Genomic DNA, 25,685 nt, shown 5'->3' with positions numbered 1-25,685 from the left:
ATTTTGTGATAATTTTCAATTACGTGGAATAAATTTGTTGAAAGTTTTGGCACAGATATTTTCTCCCTTAAGGGCGAGGGGCTGGAAGTCAGGGAGAATGAGAAAAGAAACGAACCCATTCGTCAAATCAATCTTCGAGAATATTCAAACAGACCTGGAAGTGATGCGGAGCATAGCGCTGATTTGCATGCTATAATTGTTCGACGAGATTGCAGATTATAACCCAGGTGCAGCTGACGTTATATATATACTGTGAACCAACTATATTCGTGTAATCTTGAACGTTCCCGTGTATAACCACGAGTGCAGACAAACCCTGGCACCGACGGACCTTTCCATAACGATCGTTCAAATATTAGTTCCGAATTCCGATCAGCCGACGAAATTCGGGATGTTGAAATTCCTCGTTGAATATATTCACAAGATTTATGTTATACGTACGTACGGAAAATCGAATAAACTCTGTTAATTCGTTCCCGTTCTATGATTTCCAGACACGAATCGGCTCTAAGTGTAATCGCAGGAAAAAAAATCGGTGTATTTGAAAAATAATTTGCGAATTTCCATCGCGACCAATTCTGAAAAGTGTTTTTTTTTTTTTTTCTGTGAGGTTGAAAGAAAGATTCTTTCCAAATTTTGTAAAAAAGTGAAGAATCGAACGAAAACCGTCTTGGACATAACGCAAGAACGCTCTTCTTTCGAGAGAATCTTTTTTTTTCAATCCACAAAAATTTCAAATTTAGAAAGTGTCTTTAACTCAGGATTATTACGTTTCAATCATCTTTCGTTATTTCAGAAAAGTATTCGTTTCGGTTCAAAAATCAATTTTTCGTGCTTCAACCAAATCTCTGTAATTCGAAAGACAGATTTTTAGATAAATGTCGGTCCAGATGTTTTTCCCGATTATTATTTTTTGTTTTTTATCATCGCATCGAATCGCAGGTCAGAAATAGGTTTATATATATATATATTATTATTATTTTATTGCCGACGCTTTTGGAGAAAGAAATCAGTGACGAGATCCGCGCAATCCGCGTTTCGAAACAACGGACTGTTCTCGGGGTGGAGAAGGGCAAACACGAGCTTGCAGGCGTTTCTTCGAGGCTTCGCTAACGAGATAAAGCGCGGAAAGAGAAAGAAGAAGAAGAAGAAGAAAACTCGGTCGAGTGTGTATGCCGGGTTTATACGGACTTTGGCACTTTGTTGTACATACAGCAGGAAATTCCCTCCCAACTTGAACTGCGCTCCGTTTTCGCCGACACCGTGCTTTTCCGTATACGTGCAGTTTAGGAAATAACGAAACTCGAAATCCTGCTGCAGCAGCGTCGTGAATTATTTAAGCGAGTAGATACGTTTATGTGCGAGCAAAAGTCGGTCAATTTTTCTAATTCACATATCAACGATCAATTATTCTATCGTTGAATGGTCTGTTTCGTTTGCAATTTTTATTTATACATTATCGCCGTAATAAATTAATAACAGGCATCGTTATCGACAAACGTGTAAAGTCGACCGTTTGAAATTTTGAAGCAATATAATTCTGGGATAGTTTAAATTGAAACTTGATGTTGCGTGGAAATATCACATTTTTGTTTTTTGTTTCTTGTTAAATGACAACTGATAACGATTTTGAATGAAAACGAACCCCAATCGAATCGAAAAATCGATCGTCGAGGTGTAACGAATTCTCAAAATCAGTCTAGTTTCAATTTTCTCGACTATACGGTCGGGAACGCACCATATACGAACGCGATTGACACGACCTAATGCACTTCGTCGGGTATCTTATACATGTCACTGATACTATAGTTATCATCCTCCGCCCCCGCATCGCGGAATCTTCAGGAACCCACGTAACTTCCGGTTCCCCATTATCTCATATTATACACCATAAGTGTGTCTTTATGTTTACGAATTCAAGTCCCGTATCGTTATCATTTTTTAACCAAGAATTATATACGAAGAATGCAACGCTTTCGTTGTACGCAGTTTATATTGTCACAAGTACCTACCTAATTTGTATCCTTATATGTATTTATATGGTGTTTTCAATTTTCTCTACTCTGCTATTAGGTTGGACGTTTTTTATTATTTTTTTTTTTTTTTCTCGTTAGAGGAAATAACGCTTGACATTATGAAATTAGACACAGTTTTGGCGAGTAGTAGTTGAATTATTTTATACTTCCTATATTTGAAAGCTAGAATTAAAATCCGGTTCAATATAATTCATAAAAGTGAAAAATTCTATGAAAATTTGAAAATCGATGTTTTAAATTCAATAACTCGAGCCATTCTAAATCAAAGAACCATCGATTTTAAATTAAACAACATTCTGAAAATTCTGAAAGTAAAAATTGCCGTCATACGGCCGTAAAGAAATCGATGAAAATTTCGCATCGATCGATGAACCGCGACAAAATGTTCCTTGCGTATGAAATATCGAGAGCATTGCAGTCTGCGTTGAATGAAAAGAGAGCAAAAAAAAAAATAAAAAACAAGATAAGATTCAAAAAAAAAAAAAAAAAAAAAAAACGCATAAAAACAAAAAGAAATCCGCGGTTAAGCGACGAGTGATTCGAATGTCAGGTCAGCTTGTGAAAATCGAATTGCTACTTGTTTGGGTAGCGCGAACGTGACGACGACGTTGATTTCCGAGGGCCGGCTAACTTGCCAGTAAATTCCGTGCAGGAAGTCCTGCCCCAGGAGGAGAGGATGGCAGAGCCGCGAGTCCTCGTCCCGTCTTCTCGGTGTGAATTCCGAATGAATGGGTTCCCCATGCCTGACGGTCTGTCACCACCAATCATAACCCATTCATGCTGCCCCGGGTTAAATTACCCATAGAGAGCCCGACGTTGCTCGAAAAACAAACGAACGACGACCTTAGTCCCTCTCCTCGCACACACGCCTCCTCCTCCACCCCCACGAATCTCACCCTCCAAACCCCCCCTTTATGCTGCCAGGCTGTAATTCTGTTGGCACAGAGACTCCCCGATACTTCTGTGTAATCAGCGATCGCCTTTGAAGCGATATTAGAAGCTACGAAGACTCTCTCTCGGGGATTCGCGGGATTTCAAAGTGATGCCGGAAATTTTGCCGGAAAACGTTTTCAACCCCTCCGGGGCTAACAATGAGTGTATATTTACCGCTGCAATTCTGGCGATAAAAAAAAAAAAATAAAAAAATAAAAAGAAAAAAAAATTTCTTATCTCGATAGAAGGGGGGGAGGAATACCCGTTTCGTCGTTCAATTACAGTTGGAAATAATTAAAGGGTTGATTGATATTTATTGATGATAAAGTATTGTTATTTCGAAAGTAAATCACATTCGTAGATTAATGAAGAATTATTGAAACAGAAATCGGAGATAGGATTCAGATTTCATAAATCTCAGGCAGATAAATAACAAAATATTAATTCACATTAAATACAGAAGAAATTTGATTTTATTATCTTTTAATTTATCAGAGACCTGAATTCCGTAGCAACAAATATCCGAAAATTCTCTAATTATACCTGCGTTACTTTGATTGTATAAGCGGGAGTTTACACAAAAGCTCCTAAGATTGTCGTTGAATCGTTAAAAGTATTGAAATTTGCACTCCATGTTGACGAATAAGAAATTTGAATTAAGCACGAGGAAGCAATTCCAAACCCCCTTGAGATTATTCTCTGATATCCGATTAAATTGTAAGAAAACCGTAAAAGAAAATATAGAATCCAGCCGAGGTGTCTAAGATTGTAGGAGGGTCGGATTTGTGAAAAATTTTCAAAAACGCGCTATCCATTTTTCTTATCCTTGGTCTCAAAGTTAGAATCACTTCGATTTCACTTCTCAGGTGTAAATCATCGTCGATATTTAGTCTACGATTTATGCTCTTGAAGAAACAATTCTTTCTGACGGTATACGATACAGATCTTGGATCATTTGTCAGGCGTTCCGTTTTGTTTTCATATTCTCTTTCGTTTTTTCTCTCCACTTTCCCGAGATGTTTATCCCGCGACACGGGAAAAGACACGAGTCGAAATTAGGGCGGGAAGCCGCAGGCTCCTCGTGGTTGGGGAAAATTCTAAAAGTGGATTTCCAAGTTAAAAGTGGTTTAGCATACAAATTTATTCCGGAACTTTGGTCATTTAAATATCTATGGTGTTTCAATCAAGAGGTGGTGGCTGATACGTGTATATATATATATATAAATATATATGCGTATAGCTTTTCTGACCCAGTTTCAGGCGAATACTTGCAGCCAATATTCCACGCAGCCGGGAATTTATCAAGGTCAAAATTTTCTTCGCTTCATCCCTACCGACGATCCCATTAAAAACTCCATACAACTTTTTGAAAAAGATGATACCGAAACACCCGCAGCCTCTCCGCCCTGTTTTCTTCTTCTTCTTCTTCTGCTTTGATCGACGTCGTAATATATTTCGGTAGGTACTCGTAATGATATTTGCTCGTTAGAGCTTTTCCGCCCTCATTTCCCGCTAACAACCCGCCTGCAACTCAAATATTCGGCTATCTCTGCTTAGCGGTATCCTGAAGTAAGAAAGAAAGGAAGAAAATAAATTAATTAATTAACAAGTACGAGTGTTTTTTTGTTTTTTTTTTTTTGGTTTTTTTTTTTTTTTTTTATATACCACTCTTCGATATGCCGGTTCATCATTTAAAGGCGATACGATTTTTTCCTGAACTTGATTCCGCGGAATTGCGATTCCGGACAATTTTCTTTCTTTTTCTTGCTTTTTTTTTTTTTTTTATGGCTTCCCTTTTTTTTCCCCCCGTTACCCCGTCTCGGGAAGACAGACTTTGCGTGTTTATTTCGAAACAAATGTCTCGTATTTATCGAACTCGAAGGGCGAACCACGCCTTCAGCGAATATTGCACCTAGTCGATTTCTCGCGTATTTTTCCAAGCGTGATTCAATGTAATTCGGTTTAAATATTCCAAGACGCGCGGTGTTTTCTCGCCTCGCAAAATATCGCCGCCAGTTCTTCTCGGTGAAACGAATTCGAGAATTGAATACCGTTATCGTGGCGGTTACGAAACCGAACGTTAAACCGCTGAGAAAGAAAAAAATTCATATCTCAGAGTTACCCAGAATATTGTCATCTTTGCGATTCAATGGTTTTTCATATTGTTGAAATTGTATGAAGAAAAAGTGAAGGCAAAAGAAAAAAGAAAGAAATAAAAATATAATTCCAACACTCATTTTCATTTTCTTTGACAGAAAGTAATTTTATTTCTTGATTATTGTAAAAAATGACAACAATTAAGGGGTTTGCGGTAACCGGCCAATTAGAAATTATTTCTCTCCTCTGTGTGGTGGGAAAAATTGGGCAACGTTTAACCTCTTCCCCCCCCCCGGGATATATTTGAAAGACACGGAAATTTGAAATAACGGTGCGATTCGAGCCTCGCTGGGAAATTAGGAGGACTTTGGAAATAAGGGATGAAGATTCGCCCATCCGGGCCGGTTAATTAGCAAGGGTTAAAGGCTCAGTTGCAAAATTAGCTATTCACCGTTCACCCAACGGAATCCCTGAGATACAAATTTTGCCAACTTGCCTCTCAAGGGTTGAGAAAGAAATCTTAAAAAAAAAAAAAAAAAAAACCAATCCTGAAGGGGGGTGAAAAATTGGGGGATGCTTCGTTGACCGAGCGACCGAGTGACTGACTGATTGTGAGTCCCGAAGACCGTGAAACGGAGCTTGCCGAGTTTCTGCAGATGCAAACTAATTCGTGAGCTGGCGAGGAGAGGATTAACCTAACGCAAAGCAAACATTATCGAATCCCGGTTAAAACCTAAACTCGCAAAGTGATAAGCGAACTCTTCGAGGGGTTCGGTTTGCCGAAAATTACTTCCAATCAATTCTGTTGGAATCTTAATCCGAAAACTATTTTCTTTTTTTTTTTTTTTTGTCTCTTTTAGACTCAGTGAAACAAGTCGTGTCAAAGTTCAATTTCACCCACACGTTTGCACCGATATTAATTATGATCAACAAATGGCAACACCGAATTGAATTGTTTATTGTAAATTATAAAAAATGATAGTTTAACTTTGTAATTTCGTTATTTTGTCGTTTTAAATTTAGACTTTTGGAAAAAATGAAAATGGTGAGAAAAAAAATGGCAAATAAAATTTAAAAAAATAAATAATAAATAAAACAAGCATCGGGCGACTTTTCTCTACGGTTCTCGGTCTCATTTTCGAGTGACGTGGAGACGACTCGACTTGTCAGGGACAGTCCGGATTAACGTCCGCTCAAATTCAGGGGGTCTTACGGTCACGGGTTATGGGATTATGCGGGGTATTACCCGCTCGCTTCGTACCCCCGGATGCACGGGGTTGGTTGTATAACTGTATTTTGGAGAAATGAGCTGAGCTGCCTGGAGAGGTGAAATCCGCCAGTTATTACTTGACACACAATTCCTGCTATTGCCCACGCATTATCTCCTCCCGCCAGGCCATTCTCATCCCTTACCAATTCGCGCCCACCGCTTTTGTCCTCGTTTCGAGGATCCGAGTCGGCCTCAAAATCGCGAGGAATATCCTTTCGGGACGTACAGGAGTCGCTTTAAACATCGGGTTCAAGTTTGCCATCCCTTTTCGAAAAAACAAAAAGAAGATAAATAAAAAACAAATCCTCGTTTCGAAACTTCGGTAAACCGTGATACGGTACAGTTGACAATCGAGAGATTCAAATTTTGTAAACTAACAATAATTTCTGTTACAAAGTTTCGTTAGGTTAACGTTATCGAATTCTTTCCAATTTTTCGTCGTGTAAAAATGAATCCCGTCAGTTTTCAAACGTTTCGAATTCGCGGAGCTTTCTCGAGGTCTCGCATTCGTGCGTGATCGCGTTCTCGTTTTCTCGTTTTCTCATTTTTTCGTCCGCCCCCGTTTCATCTACGTCGTTTCAGATGACCGCTCTGACCCGTCGAATGAAATTGGCAACGGATGAAAGGCGCTCATGCAGTCATTTAACAGCGTACTAAAACTAGCCTGCAGTATTTGCAGAATAGCCCTTGGCAATTCATTATACCTTTAGAGATAACGCGAAACTCTTCTCTCGAGGCACGCGCACCGGCTATTACCCTCTGAACAAGCAATCAAAATTGCGAATGTGGTCGACCGACGAGTAATATTCTCCGAGGAGTTTACACGCTCGATACAGAGCAGTTTCCGCAGGTTGGATGTATAAACTTACACATCCATCATCTGTATTACAGTTGTTCCGGAATTAGGTATTCGGCTTGATGAGAATTTTTTGCTTATCGCGGTAGGTTTTGGAAAAAAAAAAAAAAAAAAAGAAAAAAATAACGAAATGTTTATTTAGAAAAAGTACATGTTTGGTGGTGAAACGTTGAAAATCGATTTCTTTTGGTGGAACCGGAAGTTGACATTAAACGGGACATGGTCATTTTTCATGCCCGTTATTTGGTTGTAAAATTTTTTAAATTTCAAATTGTTTCATCGATCCGTTTTCGAGATCATCGCTTTTTGAAATCTTAAAAATTCGTTGAAGTTAGAATAAGTGATTTTCTAACGAAATCAATACTTGTCTGATATTCGCCAAAGTTGATGAAAAATAAATGGATAACGACCAATTTTCAACTCGATGTATTTTGCAAAATGTTTGAGTGTCGGAGAGTCGGTCAATTTTTCTGTTATATGTAACACATACTCGTACACACTTCTTCTGAGGTTATAAAAATCACAGCTAATATATAACCAGAAACCTACAGGACACAATTTCACACTTCAACCCCGGGTTCTTGATCTGGTGATTGAACGATCTCTTCACGATCCGTTAACTCTCTCGGTAAGAGTAAGTACGAAGAGAGCTCCGACTGAAAAACGATCTTTAGTATAATTGAAATTTATGACCCTTGTGAAATATTAACTTGGGATGAGAATTACGCGGCTCTTAACCGCCGGATAAAATACCCTCTATACATATATGTCTGTAATACTCATCGCTCTACGTGATTTATAACTATTCGCTATATTATAAGGATACGTTATACGTCTACGCGTGTTGGTTTTTACTATTCTGATAATATGTGCGAAAATGTTTAATCGGCTCTGATGATTGCAAAAGCATTAATTCTTACCCAGCGTACATGGTGCCATCAAAAAAAAAAAAAAAAAAAGAGTACCAATGATAAATACCAGATAGATTAATGCAATGTTTAGTTATAATTCTATCACCTACTTAGGGAGTTTTAACCACAGGATATCACGCGATCGATTCAAGAGAACCCATCGACGAGAATCGATATAATTTTCTTTCAAAACTTGGTAACGATTTGAAATTTTGCCTGAAAATATTGCACCAATTTTCAATCATCTATTTATTTCAAAATTATACATTGCAAACAATTCACTTCCTAACACGTCCGAACGATCTCGACGCGACGAAGTAAAAAAAAAAAAAAAAAATCCAAATCAGGCCCAACATTTTACAAAAGAGTCTCGTTAAATCGGTCACCTGTGATCCTGCGACAAAACCACTTCGCATCATGTCCGTACGGCGTCTAAACGGTGTATTTCACCCCTCTGTTTCAGGCATAAACGAAAAGTCCAGAACCTTCTGCCGTGCAAGAGCGCAGGAGGAGTCGCGGCGGCTTCGTCGGGGGCGTCGGGGGTCAGGGGTCGAGGCGTGGGGGTCCTTGGGGACGGTCAGCAGCACGCGGGGGGTGGTTCGGTGCTGTACGAGGACCTGCCGGACGCGGTATCGTCGGGGGTCCGAAGCCACTTTGGCAGTCTCCACCAGCAACAGCAGCAACAGCAGCAGCAGCAGCATCAGCAACGCCTTCAGCAACAGCAGCAACAGCAGCAACAGCAACAGCAGCACCAATCGGGGAACCACGCGCCGCACCTTCAGGCCCCGGGCCATCATCATCTCCAGCAGCTGATGCCGGGTCACCGGGCGAGCCAGCCAACGATCGAGGTACGCGAAACCCGCGATAGGGGGGCGCAGATCGCGCGAGCACCGGCTCCGCATCACCTCGACTATCTCGACTACCGGGACCCCCGAGCGATACTCCGCGTCGCCGACAAGCCCTCGAGAGCGGTGCTGGGTGGTTACCGAACGCCGCGGGCCCTTCTCGCCAAGTCCCAAGGCGTCCCCCTAGCGATGGCAGCGGCGCCCCCCCACCCCCACACCCACAACCGCACCCTCCACACACCCGAGAGTCTCCGACGACTCTCGAGCGGCCCGATAACCCCCACCCACCGACCGAGACTCCGGACCCCGACCCACCGTCCGCCACCGACCCCCCCACGGGGCCCAGCGGGCGGCGGCAGGCGCCCCTCGGTCGACTCGGAGGGTTACGCGTTCGTCGACTTTATCGACTCATCTCGCCGCAGCCCGGTCGGTAAGCGGCTACTCTCCGGCTCGCGGTCCGACTCCGTCGACTCGGAGGGTTACTCCTATATCGACGACGGCCACCTACGGGCCCCGGATTCGGCCGTCGGGCCCCCAAGGAGGGTCCTTCTCCCGGGCGATCGGGCCACCGACGAGGAGGTCTGCCCCCTCTGCACCGTGCAGAGGATCCACGGCCTTCTCGCCCGCCCAGCCGACGCCTATAACCTCCGGTCCTCGTGACCCCAGCCTTCATCACCACCCTCTGGTGCACGGACGGCATCGCCGGATACCAAACGCGCCGTTACCTACCCCTGAGTTCTGCTTTCGCGTGTGTCGGGTCAGTGTTTTTCAACCTGCTCGAGGGGTCGCGTTCGCAGACCGGGTAAAAAGTAAAGAGCAAGGCTTGTAGAGGTCTTGGCCTGCAATAAAAATGCACCGTTTTCGGCGAGGGGATTGTGTCTGTTTATTTTTTAATAAATTGTCGAATCGTGATAGCATCTTTTATACCTAAACAGTCAAGTCATTTTCTAATTGTAGCCTATATTGCTTCTCTTTTTGATTGAAATTTAAATACGTCGTTTATCAAATCGCCAACACAGTTTTATCGTGGACCTCGGGGTTCGCCAATTTTTTTTTTCGTTTGTTTGCAAATTCAACAAGGTTGAAAAACACAATGCGATAAACGGACCGTTTCGAAGAACGTTTCGATACTCCGGGGTACGTTCGACGCGACTATCCTTTCGTAATATCCCGATTCCGGTTGATGGACCTCATCCTGTAAATTTTCACAACCGAGGACCGTTTTTATCGACCGTAAATTCTTGCTCTCTCTCTTTCTTTCTTTCTCTCTCTCTCTCTCTCTCTCTCTTTCTCTATCTCTCCCTTATCACTCTAAAAAATAAATCTCGATCTCGATAATTTCTCTGATCGTATCAACTTCCGAATGTAAATATTAACTTTAAAATATACGATACAACTGATTGTATTTAAGTTGAATTTATGTAGAACAGTTTAGGTATGTATAATAAGGCAGTAATAAGTGCGGTATAGTCAGGCAGACTAGTCAGTATTTATTATTATTGTTGTTGTTGTTATTATTACTATTATTATTATTATCATTATTATCATTATTATTCCACCGCTCGCAGCCGTGTACCTCCACATCCGTATACATACAATTTACCAGCGCAATCAGGCGGGCAACTAAGAGACGCATGTTGTATGGCAAGTACAATTTACGCATACAAAGTGAACGCGTATATAGGTACGTAATACATTATATACAATGTGTAATAATGATTGTTACAATACTTTGATATAAACGCAGAAACAAGTAAACGTTATATTACTATTATATAATCACACGCGTAAATATTTAATGTACATAGTAGATATTAATTATTGCTAAAGGATACGCAACCGTTTCAACTGAACGTTCGCCCGATTGCAAAATCAACTGATAGAATGAACCAATTCCGCTCTGCGGTTGTAACAGAGGAACTAGAAAAAAAAAATTAAAAGAGTAAGCTAGAACGACGAAAAGATCGGTCGAATCGAGAACAAGGAACGTTAATTGCTTAGAAAGTGCGAAAAAATATTGTACTGGACAGGACAAGAAAAAAAAAACAAAACAAACAACATGCGTGTTAAATTGTTCGTATAAAAAAGTATCCACGTAACATGTACATAACTATAAATTCTATGGCGTACTCACACATCTATACATATTGGTGTATGTATATAACGTTTAACCCGGAAACAAATCACACAGGCATTATTCATTTGCTTTTTCTTTTTTTGTAATTTTTGTAAAATAGATTTGTTGTTATTATCTTTATTATTATTGTTATTATTATTGTCATCATCATCATCATCGATATTATTATTATCATTATTATTATTATTATTTTCGATGTTATTACGAGTACAATTATTATTTCTATTACGTATTATTATTATCCGTATATTTGTGATTATTCTTATTATTATCATTACCATTATTATTATTATTATTATTATTATTATTATTATTATCATTATTATTATTTATTATTTATTATTATTTAGACGCAGATTAGCGACGTACCGTGTAACATTTTGTAAATAATAGAGAGAATATCTGGAGATACATAAAATAGTGAATTTATGTATGTGTATTGAAAGCACAATGCAAGAAAAAAAAATACAGAGAACAAATAACAAAAAACAAATAAATATATATATATATATATATATATATATATTATATATATTATATATATATATATACATATACACATATATACATATATATGAAAGAAAATTGATAAAATAAAATTACTTTGATGAAAAATTTGAATAGGAGTGGTTATTAATCCCGGTCTTATTACCGTCCCGTTATTCCTTCTTTGACCCCCTTTACCCGCGATACTGATTTCACTATTTCCTCACCTGTACGAGTTTTCCGCTCTTGGAGGATTTTGAATTTTAACGATAAGTTGAAGAAAAAAAAATCGGTAACGCTGACGAGTATTCTCGATTTTGGTATCAGTATTATATATACTTACATATTATATGCAGACGGAAAAAATTCCCAATCATAAAACGCGTCTTCAACCGATTTTCATACGGTTTGTATGCAGAGATTTTTACTCGTGCGATCTGTAAATCGTGGAGACGGTATAACCACTTCTGGGTTCAAAGTTTTCCAGGGTAAAAGACGCAAGTGCTTCTGTGTGTTATTTAATAACGTTATAGACTTGTGTACGATGGTTAAGAGAGCAAAGCCGAAATTGAAATATTGAATCAAGCTTCGGAAGAAAAATTTCTTTTTTTAAGTACGTATACTAGTACGAAAAATAACTAACTCTATTCTTGTCGTTAAATAATATTACGGTATATAGAGTTTACGGAAGTGAAATTATTTCGAAATTAAATTTCGACGACGAGTCGTCTTTTCGATAAGTGAAAAAAATACTTTTGCATGGTGGAAAGGAAAGCAAAGTTGCGGAGAAAGGAATATTTGTACACATCCTGGAACAGAGAGGCGAGAACTGGATGATACGTGTAACAGATACGGAGTATCCAGACACTCTCTAAAGTAGAAAAATATACTCCGTACATTGTGTTCGCGGTTTCACCTCTGACCCATACCTCAGACTTCCGTCCGAAGGATACGTCCTCTCGGAAAGAGATCCCTCTAATCTCGCAATTTCGCAAATGGATGTTGCGATGCGGAGCAGTTACACTTTCGTTGCTGATACAAACTGAGATAAGACAGACGGCCAGCCGGCAAGCCTGCAACGGAGAGGGATCCGGGCTAAGAAACGACGTCTGGAAAAACGTGCTATATTATTCCAAGTATTCGAAAGCCCCGGGTTTTAACGCCGTTTATTTAGTCTGCTCGGTAATGATTCACGCCCGACTTAGACTACGATTCAGCCACGCAACGCCATCCCCGGCATCATTAACGGCTATTCTTCGCCGCCGGGATGCTTGACGTCGAGTCCTCTTTCCAATTTTAAGGTACCAACCTACACCGCGATAACAAAGATCATCTACTCCGAACCCGCGGTATCGGAGTATGTGACGCATTGGTACCCGAAGCACGGAAATTATACTTGGAAGGACGAATGAAATTTCAGACGGTGAAAAAGGGGAACCGTGACCACGACACTAGGATGGTTCACTTTTGAACTCTGTAACTCGAGAAATTTGCGTCACGAAGCGAAAATTAATTAAAAAAAAGGGAATGTTCAAAAATGGAAGCACCCCAACGAACACCAGTTCTCCAAAACTCATCCACTATTTCAGTCCGCATGGTCTCGTTCGTTCATAATCCGAATCCTTCTCTCGCGAGTTTCAGATGTGTACCTAGTCCGGGTTGAATTCGGCGCGAAATCGAAGACAATGCGACTACCGATCCGTATAATTCTCTCAATTTATCAGAGCAAACTATGGCCGTCGGGACACCGGAATTGATCAGTTTTCCAAACACGGGAAAACCCCTTTCGCACTGCGATAATGATGGCTGTGTAGGTAGGTAGAGAGGTACCTACGGCTTCGGGAGTTCCGAAACCCCGGTTACATTATGAGCCATTATACAAAGGCCGATTGTCTAGGCGGGCATTATTTAACGACAATCACATGCGAACTAGTCGGTGCTCGGTGCAAGGGTCGTCGTTCCGTTTCGAAACTCGGTACACAATCTCTGTTCCGGAGACACGGTGGCCGCTCGGTCCGAACCGAGAAACCGCCACGGCGTTGTTTCATTGTATAAGTGTGACAATTGTCATTCCGGGACTTAATTCTCCCCCCTCTTAATTTTCCCGGTGCGACGATTCCAGAGATGATTAAACTGCCATGTGTTACGCGTTTGCGTTATGGTACAATAATATGGGGGGGGGGGGGGGGGGGGGTAGAAGTCAAAAAAACTAACGTCTCGATGATTTTTTTTATTTTTTTGATTTTTTTGGCTCGCTGTAAAATTTATTTAATAATTTACTAATTTTTGTTTCAAGCATAGAAGAGGAAGTTGCAAAGCCGTACGGAAAATTTTGTTGCTCATTTTTTTTATGGTAAATCTTGCTGGTATGCCCCCCTCCCCCCCGACCGAAGTTATCCCTATTTATTGATGATCTGGCTGGCACGATATATCAACTTTCGTGCATTTGAAAGAAACAAGAACAAAAAACACAAGAGATTATCAAAAAGTACACTTGTCGCTATCGACTGAATCAGAATTATGCAAATTCGATAAAAAGAGAGAGAGAGAGAAAAAAAAACGATATTGTGGACTTTTGAAATTTTCGAACTCATTTTTTCAAATTAAATTGTTGAAACAATGGATTTAATATCGTTGAATAATTTTGATGGTTCTTCGGACGATAGCAACAAATGTACGTTTTGATAACCTCTTGGTTGTTATTTTTTTTTTTTCACGATGTTTGAAAGTGCACGTATCGTGTCAGCCGGATTAAAACAGAGATAACTTTATGCGGCCATACCGGCGAGGTTTACCATCAAAACGGAAAAAAAAAAATTTCCTTATTACTTCGTAACTTCCTCTTTTAAGTGTAAGCAATTTAAAATTTTTAAATATACTTGAATATGGAAAAAAGAAATGATTAAAAAAAAAAGGCATTGATATGCGAGACTTGTAATATCCCCGTAATGCGGGGGAGGCTGAGGTGCTCCGACTCTGAATAGGAATCCTCCGACTTTATTCCGCCTTCTCGGTCGGGGAATCCAGCCAATTCTTCTCGCTCAGCCTGAACGCGAGATATGTGCGTGGGTTAAATGCTTTACGACGTGTCTCGTTAACGGAAAACCAATTTACCCCGGCGAGGCTCGATTGCCTCGATTGGAGAAAAAAAATTAATGCGATTCAGGCGCGATTAAATCGAATCAGAGTTCTGATTCGATATCCGAAAACGTTAGCTGGACCCTTTTTTTTTTCTCTCCGCTGATCTTTTATGGCCATTTCGAGGATACTTGGAAAACCTTGAGTATTTACACCGTCGGTTAGGTAGAGTCAAATATACATTATCGAACGTCTTTTAAACGAGCGCATTTCCGGCCGTTTTCATGCAGCATGGTTTTAACGTCGAAGAAGAGCTTCACCGGCATTCGTCCCGCCATAAGTAAAGCTGTGTTGGTGTAAAAACAGCCACTCCATATTCTAATTCAACGATGTATCTCCGTTTCTCTCTCTCTCTCTCTCTCTCTCTCTCTCTCTCTTTCTCTTTCTCTTTCTCTCTCTTTCTGTCTCCGACTCCCTTTGTATCTGCTATTCCCTAATTTCCGCTCCCCTCCAGCTCGGCCGTATATATAAATTAAATACGGTCCCGCGTTCATTTGCCGCGAGCTCGCGGTAAACAGTCGTGAAAAGTTTAATTCCAATTCTCGAGGTTAGCGAGGCTTAAGCTGGTGCGTCGTTGAGTAATTAACTCTGCGAAGTCGCGTCTTTTGTTCTCTTTGTACGTGTATTATGTTCGAACCGGAATGGAGAGACGGCGAAATCTTTCTGCCTGGGAAGAAAATAAAACAAAAATAAATAGAGTGGAAGGAAGAACAGCCTACCGTATCTGGCGGAAAAAGTCCGCGCCACTGTCGGAAAACGATGAAACATAACACATATCTCCGTGTCTTGCGAAAAATAATCGAGCGAGAACCGCAAACCGGCGAGTAAAATGTTTCACCGAAGTTTTGAAACTCGCGGTTGAATCCTTGGCCGGAAAACCGAGAACGTTGAATTTCGCGGGAAATTCAAATTATCACACGGCAGACACGCCGCGAAGGGATCAAACTATTTGGAAACTCTGTAAACCGCGCCTGCGAGGAAGTTATTACACGTGTTACAATAAAACGGGGAAGTTTTATAGCCTGTGTTATACGAGGCGCGCGAAACATGTGCAGCACACATCGTTCGCTGCAACGTCGAGTACGCAATGTAGTCCGCACGTGTATGTATATATATATATTCGATCGGTTAACCGTCAAATGATATTTCCTTAATTAGATACGGGATAATTGGCCACGAGGAAAGCGGATCTCTCTCGGCGAGTTTATACATTTGGCCAATATTTCTGCCCCGCAGATGCTGGACGTCCAAGATGGCGGTAGAGGCGTCTTCGTCTGCAGCAGCCCGTCGGGATCCGACCTCTACAAGAACTCCCAGGACTCGTACAACCCCGTCTACGAGGAACTGGCAAACGGTGAGCCCGGAACCCCCAAAATCACATCCGGTTACGTTACCGTCCCATGTAGGACCGGATCGCCGGAATCCGGAACGACGGAACGGAAACGGAACGGAACAGACGAAAAAGTCACTAGAATGCGCGTTCCGCTAATTTCATTCTATCGTATTTTTACGAAATGGTGGATCCGTTTGGTATCCGCATATTATAGCATTCTGTTCACGGCATCTGCAGAGGCAGTTATAGAAATGCAGAAATATGAATCTGTTCCGCTCCGTCGATCCATACAATTTTGATACATGGGACCGCAGGGTTTTTCAAGACCCGGAACGGACTCTAAAATCCACTAGATTTCGTCCGCGTTCCGTTCCCTGATTCCAAATTCCGACGATCCGGCCCTACATAGGACTACACCATTACTCTTATATATCCCACCGAGTCTACGACCCTTTCATTTGACACAAAGCTCCTTCTAGATGAGAGTCGATTCTGACCTCGCCGATCGTCGGCGAGTTTCTCCGGCTACCTGGAGTCCGTAAGGTGCCTCATCTCCAGGTACTCCAAACGGCGTGCGGTGCTTTCCTTTCCCATGCTTTTGCCAATTCGATAAAATAAATGCAATGTCTTCTCGACTAACACAATTCGACCCGTTTGAGAGTGAAGATGTTTCGTCGCAACTAACCGAAGAACGGCTATGACTGTCCGAAGTTTTTCGAGTTGGTACTGCGTAAGAGTCCGATCGAGACATGCTTTTTCGCAGGTGACATCCACCCGGATACCGATGACGAGAACGAGCCGAGTGCGAGGACCAGGTTAACGAATCATCGGCGCGTTCACGCCAGCTCGAAGGCTGCTAGCGAGGACGAATTTGCCGAGGACGAATTGTCCGTCGGGGAACCATCCGAGGCCAGAATGCTGACCACTGGCGCTCCAGCCTGGGGCACGTGCCCTGCAGCTCCGAAACCCCCCAAAGGCAGAAGAGGCAGGAGTCCGAGGAGCCTTGACAGGCGCAGAAAGGACAAGGCTCAGGACGTCGGCGAATTTCATGAGGGAATGCTCCTCGATGCGCTCTTACAGCTCTATCCGAGCGTCGCGGGTGAGTCTCACTACTTGGTCGGATACAATGAATTGGGATTGAAATTCACAGGTACAGAGATAGATGACAGGATAAACTTACATGTAGATAGATGATTATCTGACTAGATAGATAGAAACGTATCCAAAGACGTCAAAAACGTCTTTCATAAGTTATGGAGCTGGAACTTTATCAGACCTCTACGACCCGACGTCTGCACGACGCTTATCCCAAAAACCATGTTGACTGGGTAGTTGGAAATGGAACAGTTGAATTGTCGACAGTTCGTTTTTTCTGGTAATCGAAGAAATAATAAAAAATCAAGAGACGTTAAACGAGTTTCAACGAAGCGTTGATTATGTGGAGTGCACGCTGATTGAGGAAAACAATTAGCAATACCGGCGGGAAATTTTGCATCGGTCTTAATCACGTTTTTATCCAAGTTTTCATTCTTATTGAATCTCCATCTTATACGTTATACATACATAATATACATAGGTATGCGTCGGTTTTCCTATTAAAGCTTTTTAATCAGTCTTTATCGATCTTTAACGCGATTCACTTCCGTTTCGAGTTCTTCCATCTCTCGTTTTTTCATCTTTTTCACAACACTCCACGATCAATATTCCTGAATATCGTCGATAAAAATTAAAACTAGCAAAAATTCAATCGCTCTGAAAGATATATTGGCGAAAAACTCGATTCTCACTACGCAATAAAATTCTCTATGAAATTTTTACACAAGCTCGAAGTAACACTGAAACAATGCAATACGCGATAAATTATAATCACCGCAATTGTTGGAACATTTTCAATATTCGTTCTCTAAAAATTTTCTAAAAGTATTATTTACTTTTTTGTATTTTTTTGTAAGGTTAATCAAGACACAAAGCGTGGAGGAGCCCCTCTCAAAATGAAACAATTACTATTCATCAAAAGAAGTGGTGAACGAGTCACGGAGCTTTCGTCTTAATCGCAAATCTATCCCCAATGATTTTCCAATTTTATCATAATTGGTTTTTTTTTTTTATAACGAACCCCCTCGTTCCCTCAGGAGTCGCTGGTTCGAGGCCGTCGAACGGCCAGCGCCAGCAGCAGTCCGTCCCATCGGTGGCGCACCGGCTGCCGTACTTCGTGCCGCAGCTTCCGGCGGCCCAGGTTTTGAAGGTCGAGGAAAATCCGTACGAAACGGTCCCCGTCCTGGGCCCGTTACACCGGTACACGACGCTGGGTCGGAGTGGGGGCCGGCAGCAGGACAGGGGGGTGAAGTGCCCTCGGTACAGCTCCGAGTACTACGGCCTGCAGAACCAGGAGGTACTGCCGGGGGCCGGGGGCCCGGTATACACGCAGGTGGGGGGCGGATACTCGGACTACTCTCAGCCGACGGACAGGCTCTACCTCGAGGAGAAGTACGCTCAGCCGGTGTACTACACCCCTAGGGAACCGGACCACGTCTCCTCCGGTCGGCTTTACCAGGGTCAGCCGGACAGCAGCTTCGGCAGTGACAGCGGCTACAGTCATCACACCTCCGGGACGACGGGGACGACGGGAACCCGCGGGAGCAGCTCCCGGGTGAATCACAGGAAGGACAAACAGCACAGGAACTCCCATCACTCGATCGACTACGTTGTTTCGTAAGGAACGTTTCGCCTGCGAAGTGACGAGGGTCCCGCTTTCCGGAAATGGCATTGTTATCTCATATCGTTTGTTGTTGCAAACTCGGATTACCGGTATCCGAAGTGGCGCACCTGCGTGAAAAAAAGCCACTCCAACTGGCTCGTATTTAATGATAAATGTCGATTTTTACACGATATTTTACACGGTATCAACTGTTTTTGATGAAATTATAGTCTCGCAGCTCGCACGAGGTATTCTAATGCACGACGTCGGTGATATTAGACTGAAACGATCAGCTGACCGCTCGGCGCGACGCCATATTTCTCGTATTTTAAATCCCAATACAAGGAGTCCGTGAGTAAAGAAGATTCTAGAAAACGGTTGCGTATTTCTACCCCAATTTATCTGCACTTCGTTCGACTCGAAATATTTGAGTGAAAAATAAACACACACACGTAAAGACACTCTGTAGTCACGCGACGATTGACCAGAACTAGTATAATTGCATGTATAATTCGTAATGTAAGATAAGATGTACAGGTAGATACGGAGTTGGAATACGCGAGCCTGTGCGCAATGAGGTTGTAATAATTATGCAACATTATATCGACGAGTGAGGATAATTTTAAGTGCATTGTATAAATCAAAGAACGTAAAATCCAAAGACGGGTTTAGCAACGCCCCATCCATACCTTTGTAATGTAAATATATTTTTTTCCTCGTAGAAAATTAGCATAGCGCTGTACCATATCGTTGTCGGTAACCAATACATTATACATAAACGAATAAAATATAGGATAAACATACAACGCGCAGACACAAACAAGAGAGAAATCATGAAATTTAATATATTATATATTTAAATATGTATAAGAAATAAATATAGTTTGTACTAATTTTTCAACATAATTCACACCAGTATACATATACACATTGTATAATGCAAAGTATTTCTAACGACGAGCAGAGACACGCTGCGTATAATTTCAGAAGTGAACCATAGCGGCGGTACGTGTATCGGGTAATTCCACAAGCTAAATTCAGCGTGTTTAGTGAAGTCTTTGAGAGTAAAATCACGTTTGGACGATTCTTGCCATTATTTACTGTGACGTGAAATAGCTTTTGGTAGATAATGCGTATTAGAACTGATCGCACAGCTGAAATAAAATCGCAGGCGTACCAGTTGCAGCCATGTTGATTTCGCGTTCACGGCTGCGTCGAATGTTTCACAAACTTTGTTACAACTGACGATGAGCGGGTATAATTACCTAGAGTCACGAACATGGTTCACTCTGTTATCAATTTACCGTTACACGTCGACCTAGGTTTTAATGATCATTTAAAATGTCGTATAGCGACGAGGCGGAGATCTCAAATGATATGTGATCCTGTAATATCCCCGATAGCAAACTCGAATACATATACCTTAAATAACTATACTTAATATACATATAGATCGATTACCTCGAAACGTATAATTATATATTGAACTCTATTGTAAATAAATTTTTCTACGTGCCCATGCAGCTACTGTGGTAGTAATGCACTCCATACCCAAGTCAGGTAATTCAAATACCTATATTATATACGGTGGTTCGCTAATTCGCCGTTGTAAATAAAATTAGTTATGCATATTGTACGATCTGCGTAGAGTTATGACACAATTATTCATACACTTGCATAATTTTAGGCTTTCTCTTGTTGCTGTTTTTTATTAGCATGTTTGTTTGAAACGCAATTATTTTTACAAGGTGATAAATAACATTCAATTTATTTTTTATTTATTTACCATGATCCGGTATCTCATACCGTTTAATTTCAGTACGCGGATTTCTTACAGGCCGCGGCTCTGATGTGTGTACTTACATACGTACGTTATTTACCTAATAGTTAAAATGAATCTATTTACTGTTTTATGACATCAAGAATTCTACACGTGAGAATAATTATATCCGCGGTCACAGTCTTGAGATTCCTCCGGGATTTCAAGGATTTCATTAATACGTTATTCGATTACTGTTTAACCGCGTTCGACTTGCAAACTTTACATACCTACTTGTAAATGACGATTACAAAAAGATAATTGGAGACAATGTTTCTGCGTATTTTATCATCAAAACACGTCAGACAAAAACGAATGTTTCGCATTTGTATTATACAATTATCGTTGTACTTAAATACTTCGAAAGGTAGCGAAAAAAAAACGCTTTTTTTGTAAATCTTGCGTCCATGTTGAATAATTTCTATTTATTACAATATAATTATGTAGATAAACTTATTTATACGCGTGTTCGTGTCCATGCAATGGTACCTACGCCCCTTATTCTTCAACGAATGAACTAATTTCGAAATGATAATCCCGAATTAGAAAAATAAAACTCATTGTCGATAGATTTTAAAAAAAACAAAAACGAGAACACGACAAAATCACGCAATAATTTATATTCCTCTTGCGTCTTCGGTTCCTATAAATTCCGTGCATCATATACGTATGAAAATATAATAGAATTTGTTTAACCTGCTCATAAGGCTTCGATTCCGCAGATCAATATGCCTATATATTTAGCAATTCCAAATTGCCGATCCGTACAGGCTAACACACGTCATTATATGCTAATAATTAATTGTACATACATGACGCAAAATTTTTTTAATCTGCCAATAATCAAACACGCATCTGTTTAATATTTGAACACGCGCAAACCGTGAATAGCATAATGAGGCTGATTTTGTTTTCTATCGTAGTCAGAATAATTAGTAATATTATCGTTATTATTATCCTGCTCATTACGTCTATTATTTATATTAACTATTAGCTATTATTATTATTATTATTATTATTATTATTATTATTTATTACTCGTGAGAGACTAATAAACGTTATACGAAAATTGTTTTTATTTCTTTTGAAATTTGAGGGTAAAAATATAATCCCGCATTTATACAATGAGCCCTAGACTTAGATAGAGAACAATAAATAAAATAAATCTCATAAAATTATCATTATCATTATTTTAATTTTAATTATCATTATTATTATTATTATTATCATTATTATTATTATATAGTATATACACTAGAGTACCTTGAGAACCTGCGGCAGTACCGTAATTAGCACTCTTGAAAGTTACGTAATTAGCTTCGCACACACGGCCGCTCCTATATGCCCAATAATCATATCGCGATAGTTGTACGAAATTAGGAGAAGGGAAGAAAATAAATGAGAAAAAAATAAATAAACAAATAAATAAATTGAAATAACGAAAAGGAAGATAAGCGAAAATAAGGTCCCGACGACGATTCTCATGAAATTATTAATGTATACACATCTATAATATATAATTGTTACAGGTATAATACGTATGTATAGAGAAATTCTGACTATTAATAATTAATTAATAACGAAGAGCTCAATATATATATATATATATATATATATATATATATATATATATATATATATATATATATATATATAAATATACACATAATGTATAGCGTATACACGTCACGGTATACTCTATTAGGTATTCAACAACAATAACAACAATAATAATAATAATAATAATAATAATAATAATAATAATAATAATAATTATAATAATGACAATTAATTAAGAAACAACGGTGCGATGGAAGAGATTTTGCGTAAAACCCAGCTCGCCGAACAGGGTAACTAGTTCTAACATCTGTCTCTTAAATATATGTTATAATCATATAAACTATCACATAATGATGATAATGATGATGATGATGATGATGATAATAATAAGAACAATATACTTTTCACCGCATCAACTATTCGTATATAATTGTTATATGCAAACGCTATAGGCATACACATTATTATATACGTAACGGCGCCGTTTTAAAATCCCGTGCCACATACAGCGTTACATTACTGTATATAACGTATGTGTATGAAGTTGCGATTTAAAATCACAAATATCACTTAAAATAACAATTAGATAACTCTATCACGACTTCGTACTAATAAACAATTTACTACTCAATTACTATATTGTGTCCCTTATCTTAACTATAATGTCCTTCTATTTCTTACAATGTGACAGTATTGTTTGTTAATTTATTTCGCTCCGTAGTAGGAGAAAAAAATAAAATAAAAAATACAAAAATAAAGTAAACAAATAAACAAAGTATTTCCCCGATTTCTGTTATAATCGCGGAGACAATCAAATGAATGTTATTATACTATTTTGTTATATAAAATCGTTACTCCGGACACACCCTTGGAATTTCTATATTAGCAACGCTGCGTTGATGTATACAATTTTCATATTATCCACGGACAGCGATTAGTATGTAGAGACCATTCATTACTGTGGTTCAATTAAAACGTTGAATGAGTTGGGAATATCGTGGTTGCCATGGTTCTTTCCGACGTCGAACAAATTTTGTTGACGTTCAAAGAATCACGCCGGATTTAAACAAATTTACCGAATGTTGGGGGAAAAAAAATTGTAAATAAGAAAGAATCGAGAAAGAAAGAAAAACAGACAACCCGGCGAAGAGAAAAGAAAGAAGAGGAGTGTGTGTGTAAAAAATTTGTAAAAAAATCTCATTATCACGGCGTATACATTGTGCGGTTCTGAGGTTCCCAGCCTTCATCGCCGCGTTGCAGAGAAATGTCCGACGAAGCCATCCATCATAGCTAATACCGCGAAGCTCTTTCATCCTGCACAGGTTCAACTCACCTCGTAACTCGGAGCGAAACTAATTACCTAGCCGCAAAATATAACCAGAAATTAAACCCGGAAGCCCCTTTCTCCGCTCCCACTTCTCCGCTTCTTGGTCCGTCGACTGGGTAGATATAGAAGCGATAAATAGATTTGCACGCGTCGTTTGTAGATAATGAATAAACAGAGCAGCTGACGAATTTGAGAAGAAATTTCACAACGAGCAGAAATTATTATAGAAAGGCAAGTGTCGACTTTTTTTTTGCATCTAAAACACCTGCCTAATACTTATAAGGCACGCTCGCAATTTTGCTGAAGATATTTCAAATATTTCTTCATATTCTCCCACCCCTATTTTCCCATTTCGCCCAACACAAGTACAGCCGGTATAACGTGGTGCGAAAATTCTTCATCGCCGTTCGTACCAAGCGAGGAATCCGTCGACGATGATCGATAATCGTCGAGAATTAATTCCCGCAATTTTTTTCCCCCTACAACGCGACGTGATGTGTTTTATCGTTTGTTGTATGTACATTGAAGTTGTTAAGAATAAGGAAAGAAAAAAGAAACAAACTTAAAAGTATAAAATAACGCAAACACCTTGTAGGTGCAATGATTTCGCATTGACACGGTTGACGAGTAATTAATTACACCTATTATACGAATAATACAGCTGTAATTGATGCGGTTAAATTTCGAGAAACAAAGGGGTTGGGATTTCTGTACGCGATTTTCACGTCACGTACAGCATGTGCAGTCATTACGACTATAAAAGTGTTTTGAAACGGGGTAAATTGCGCCGGGTCGGTAATTGTGATTGATTGTCTGAGTCGTTTAGTTTCTCGTTGAAGATTGCAAAACGCGAAGTTCCCCTTGCACGTGACGCGTACTCGTTAATTACGTGTAACGAAGTGTCTCGCCTCTGGCATTATAATACCTTACATGGGGGAAACTTTTACACGGTTGACTATTCGTTGTTATTAGTTATATTCAAGTTTTACCCCAAGCGCGAAGAATTTTCCTTACAATTATAACAGAGGCTGGGGTGTTCTAGAATTGTAATTAACAACGTGTAACAGTTATGAATGAAATTCTCCCGTAACTCGCTGATTCGGAAAACTTATAATGAAATGTTACGATGAACACACTGGCCAACGATGTATAATCGTCGTCTTGTTGGCTCTGGTATTATAAGCTGCCGGGAACAGTCTGGCAGTATCAATTTTCTGGGATTCTGTAAGCTTTAACATAGCTTACGTAGTTTCCTGAAAATCCATCCGTTTGCCACGGTCTAGTTATAATAGCACCAGGCTTGCCGAGGGTAAACTTTAGTCGAGTTTCAACCCCGCAGCAACAAACATAACACGGATCAATATGATGGCGAGAATAAACCACGATAAATAAAGATCGATTATAGCTCCAAAATAGCCCAGTTGATGCGTATAAAAAAAAAGAACAGCTAAAATTATGATTTTTTGTCTACGATCGATATTTTACGACTTAAACCATCAATTCAAGACGACGGTCAAAACTGTTGCGCAATCTGGTAGATATTCTGGATTTAGATTACACAAATAGCGGTATCGTAAAGTAGCAATTTCAAATGTACATTCCGACTGGAATTAAACTCTAAAACGCATAACGAGGGCGGTTTCCTTTTCCCATAATCACCGGCTTTTTTTACACTCCCTCGGTATAATGTAAAGAAGACGTCGCCTTGTTGGGCGGCCAGACTGACCTCGCCGTTTACTCAGTTTTGTATTTTTAACACGGCATGTAATTTCGTCTAGAAAGCAGCGCTCTATCGCGCTCCACCGAAGCTGAGGGGTACACGCGGTAATTGCAACGATTAATAACGTTCGGGTATACGGCGCTATGATTTACGAGGGCGTAATGAACCGGGTGCCGCTCCGGGAGTCGAGGGACGACGGCATCGCGCTGATGCTAGGCTTCTTATTAACAGGCAACACAACGTTTAACTACCGAGTATAAAATATTTGATACTCCCCTAGTCAGCTTGCGCTGGAATCAACCCTCCTACTTATCACGCGGTATGTATAATTTAAACCCAAATTTCACTTGTTTCTCATTGCTTTTTTTCGTTAGTTATTAGTTTTTGTTAGTTTTATGTATAAATTTAGATGGATGAAGCGTCTCGTGGCTCACTTTTCCACGACTAATCAAGCTGCATCGGCATAAGGCCCATTTTTACCCGTGTAACGTTTACAGTTGTCGCGTCTTATATCCGCTA

At 40.1% G+C, this 25,685-nt stretch overlaps 1 protein-coding gene across 5 annotated transcripts in view; it reads left to right on the top strand.

Annotated features, from left to right (window-relative positions):
- The window catches only part of LOC124302435 (uncharacterized), a 180,081-nt gene extending 158,767 nt beyond the window's left edge, over positions 1-21,314 (top strand). For all 5 annotated transcript variants that reach the window (XM_046758627.1, XM_046758626.1, XM_046758625.1 and 2 more), the window contains 4 exons: positions 8,567-8,951; positions 15,946-16,063; positions 16,806-17,141; positions 18,175-21,314. In XM_046758627.1, the coding sequence (XP_046614583.1) occupies positions 8,567-8,951; positions 15,946-16,063; positions 16,806-17,141; positions 18,175-18,758 (1,423 nt within the window). In that variant the 3' untranslated portion in view covers positions 18,759-21,314. The remainder of the gene's footprint in view (positions 1-8,566; positions 8,952-15,945; positions 16,064-16,805; positions 17,142-18,174) is intronic.
- The last annotated feature ends 4,371 nt before the right edge of the window (positions 21,315-25,685 follow it).

Source organism: Neodiprion virginianus, chromosome 4 (genome assembly GCF_021901495.1).
Source record: "Neodiprion virginianus isolate iyNeoVirg1 chromosome 4, iyNeoVirg1.1, whole genome shotgun sequence".
Taxonomy (NCBI): Eukaryota; Metazoa; Arthropoda; class Insecta; order Hymenoptera; family Diprionidae; genus Neodiprion; species Neodiprion virginianus.
Note: the sequence above shows the minus strand (reverse complement) of the source record. Positions and strands in the feature narration are given on the sequence as shown.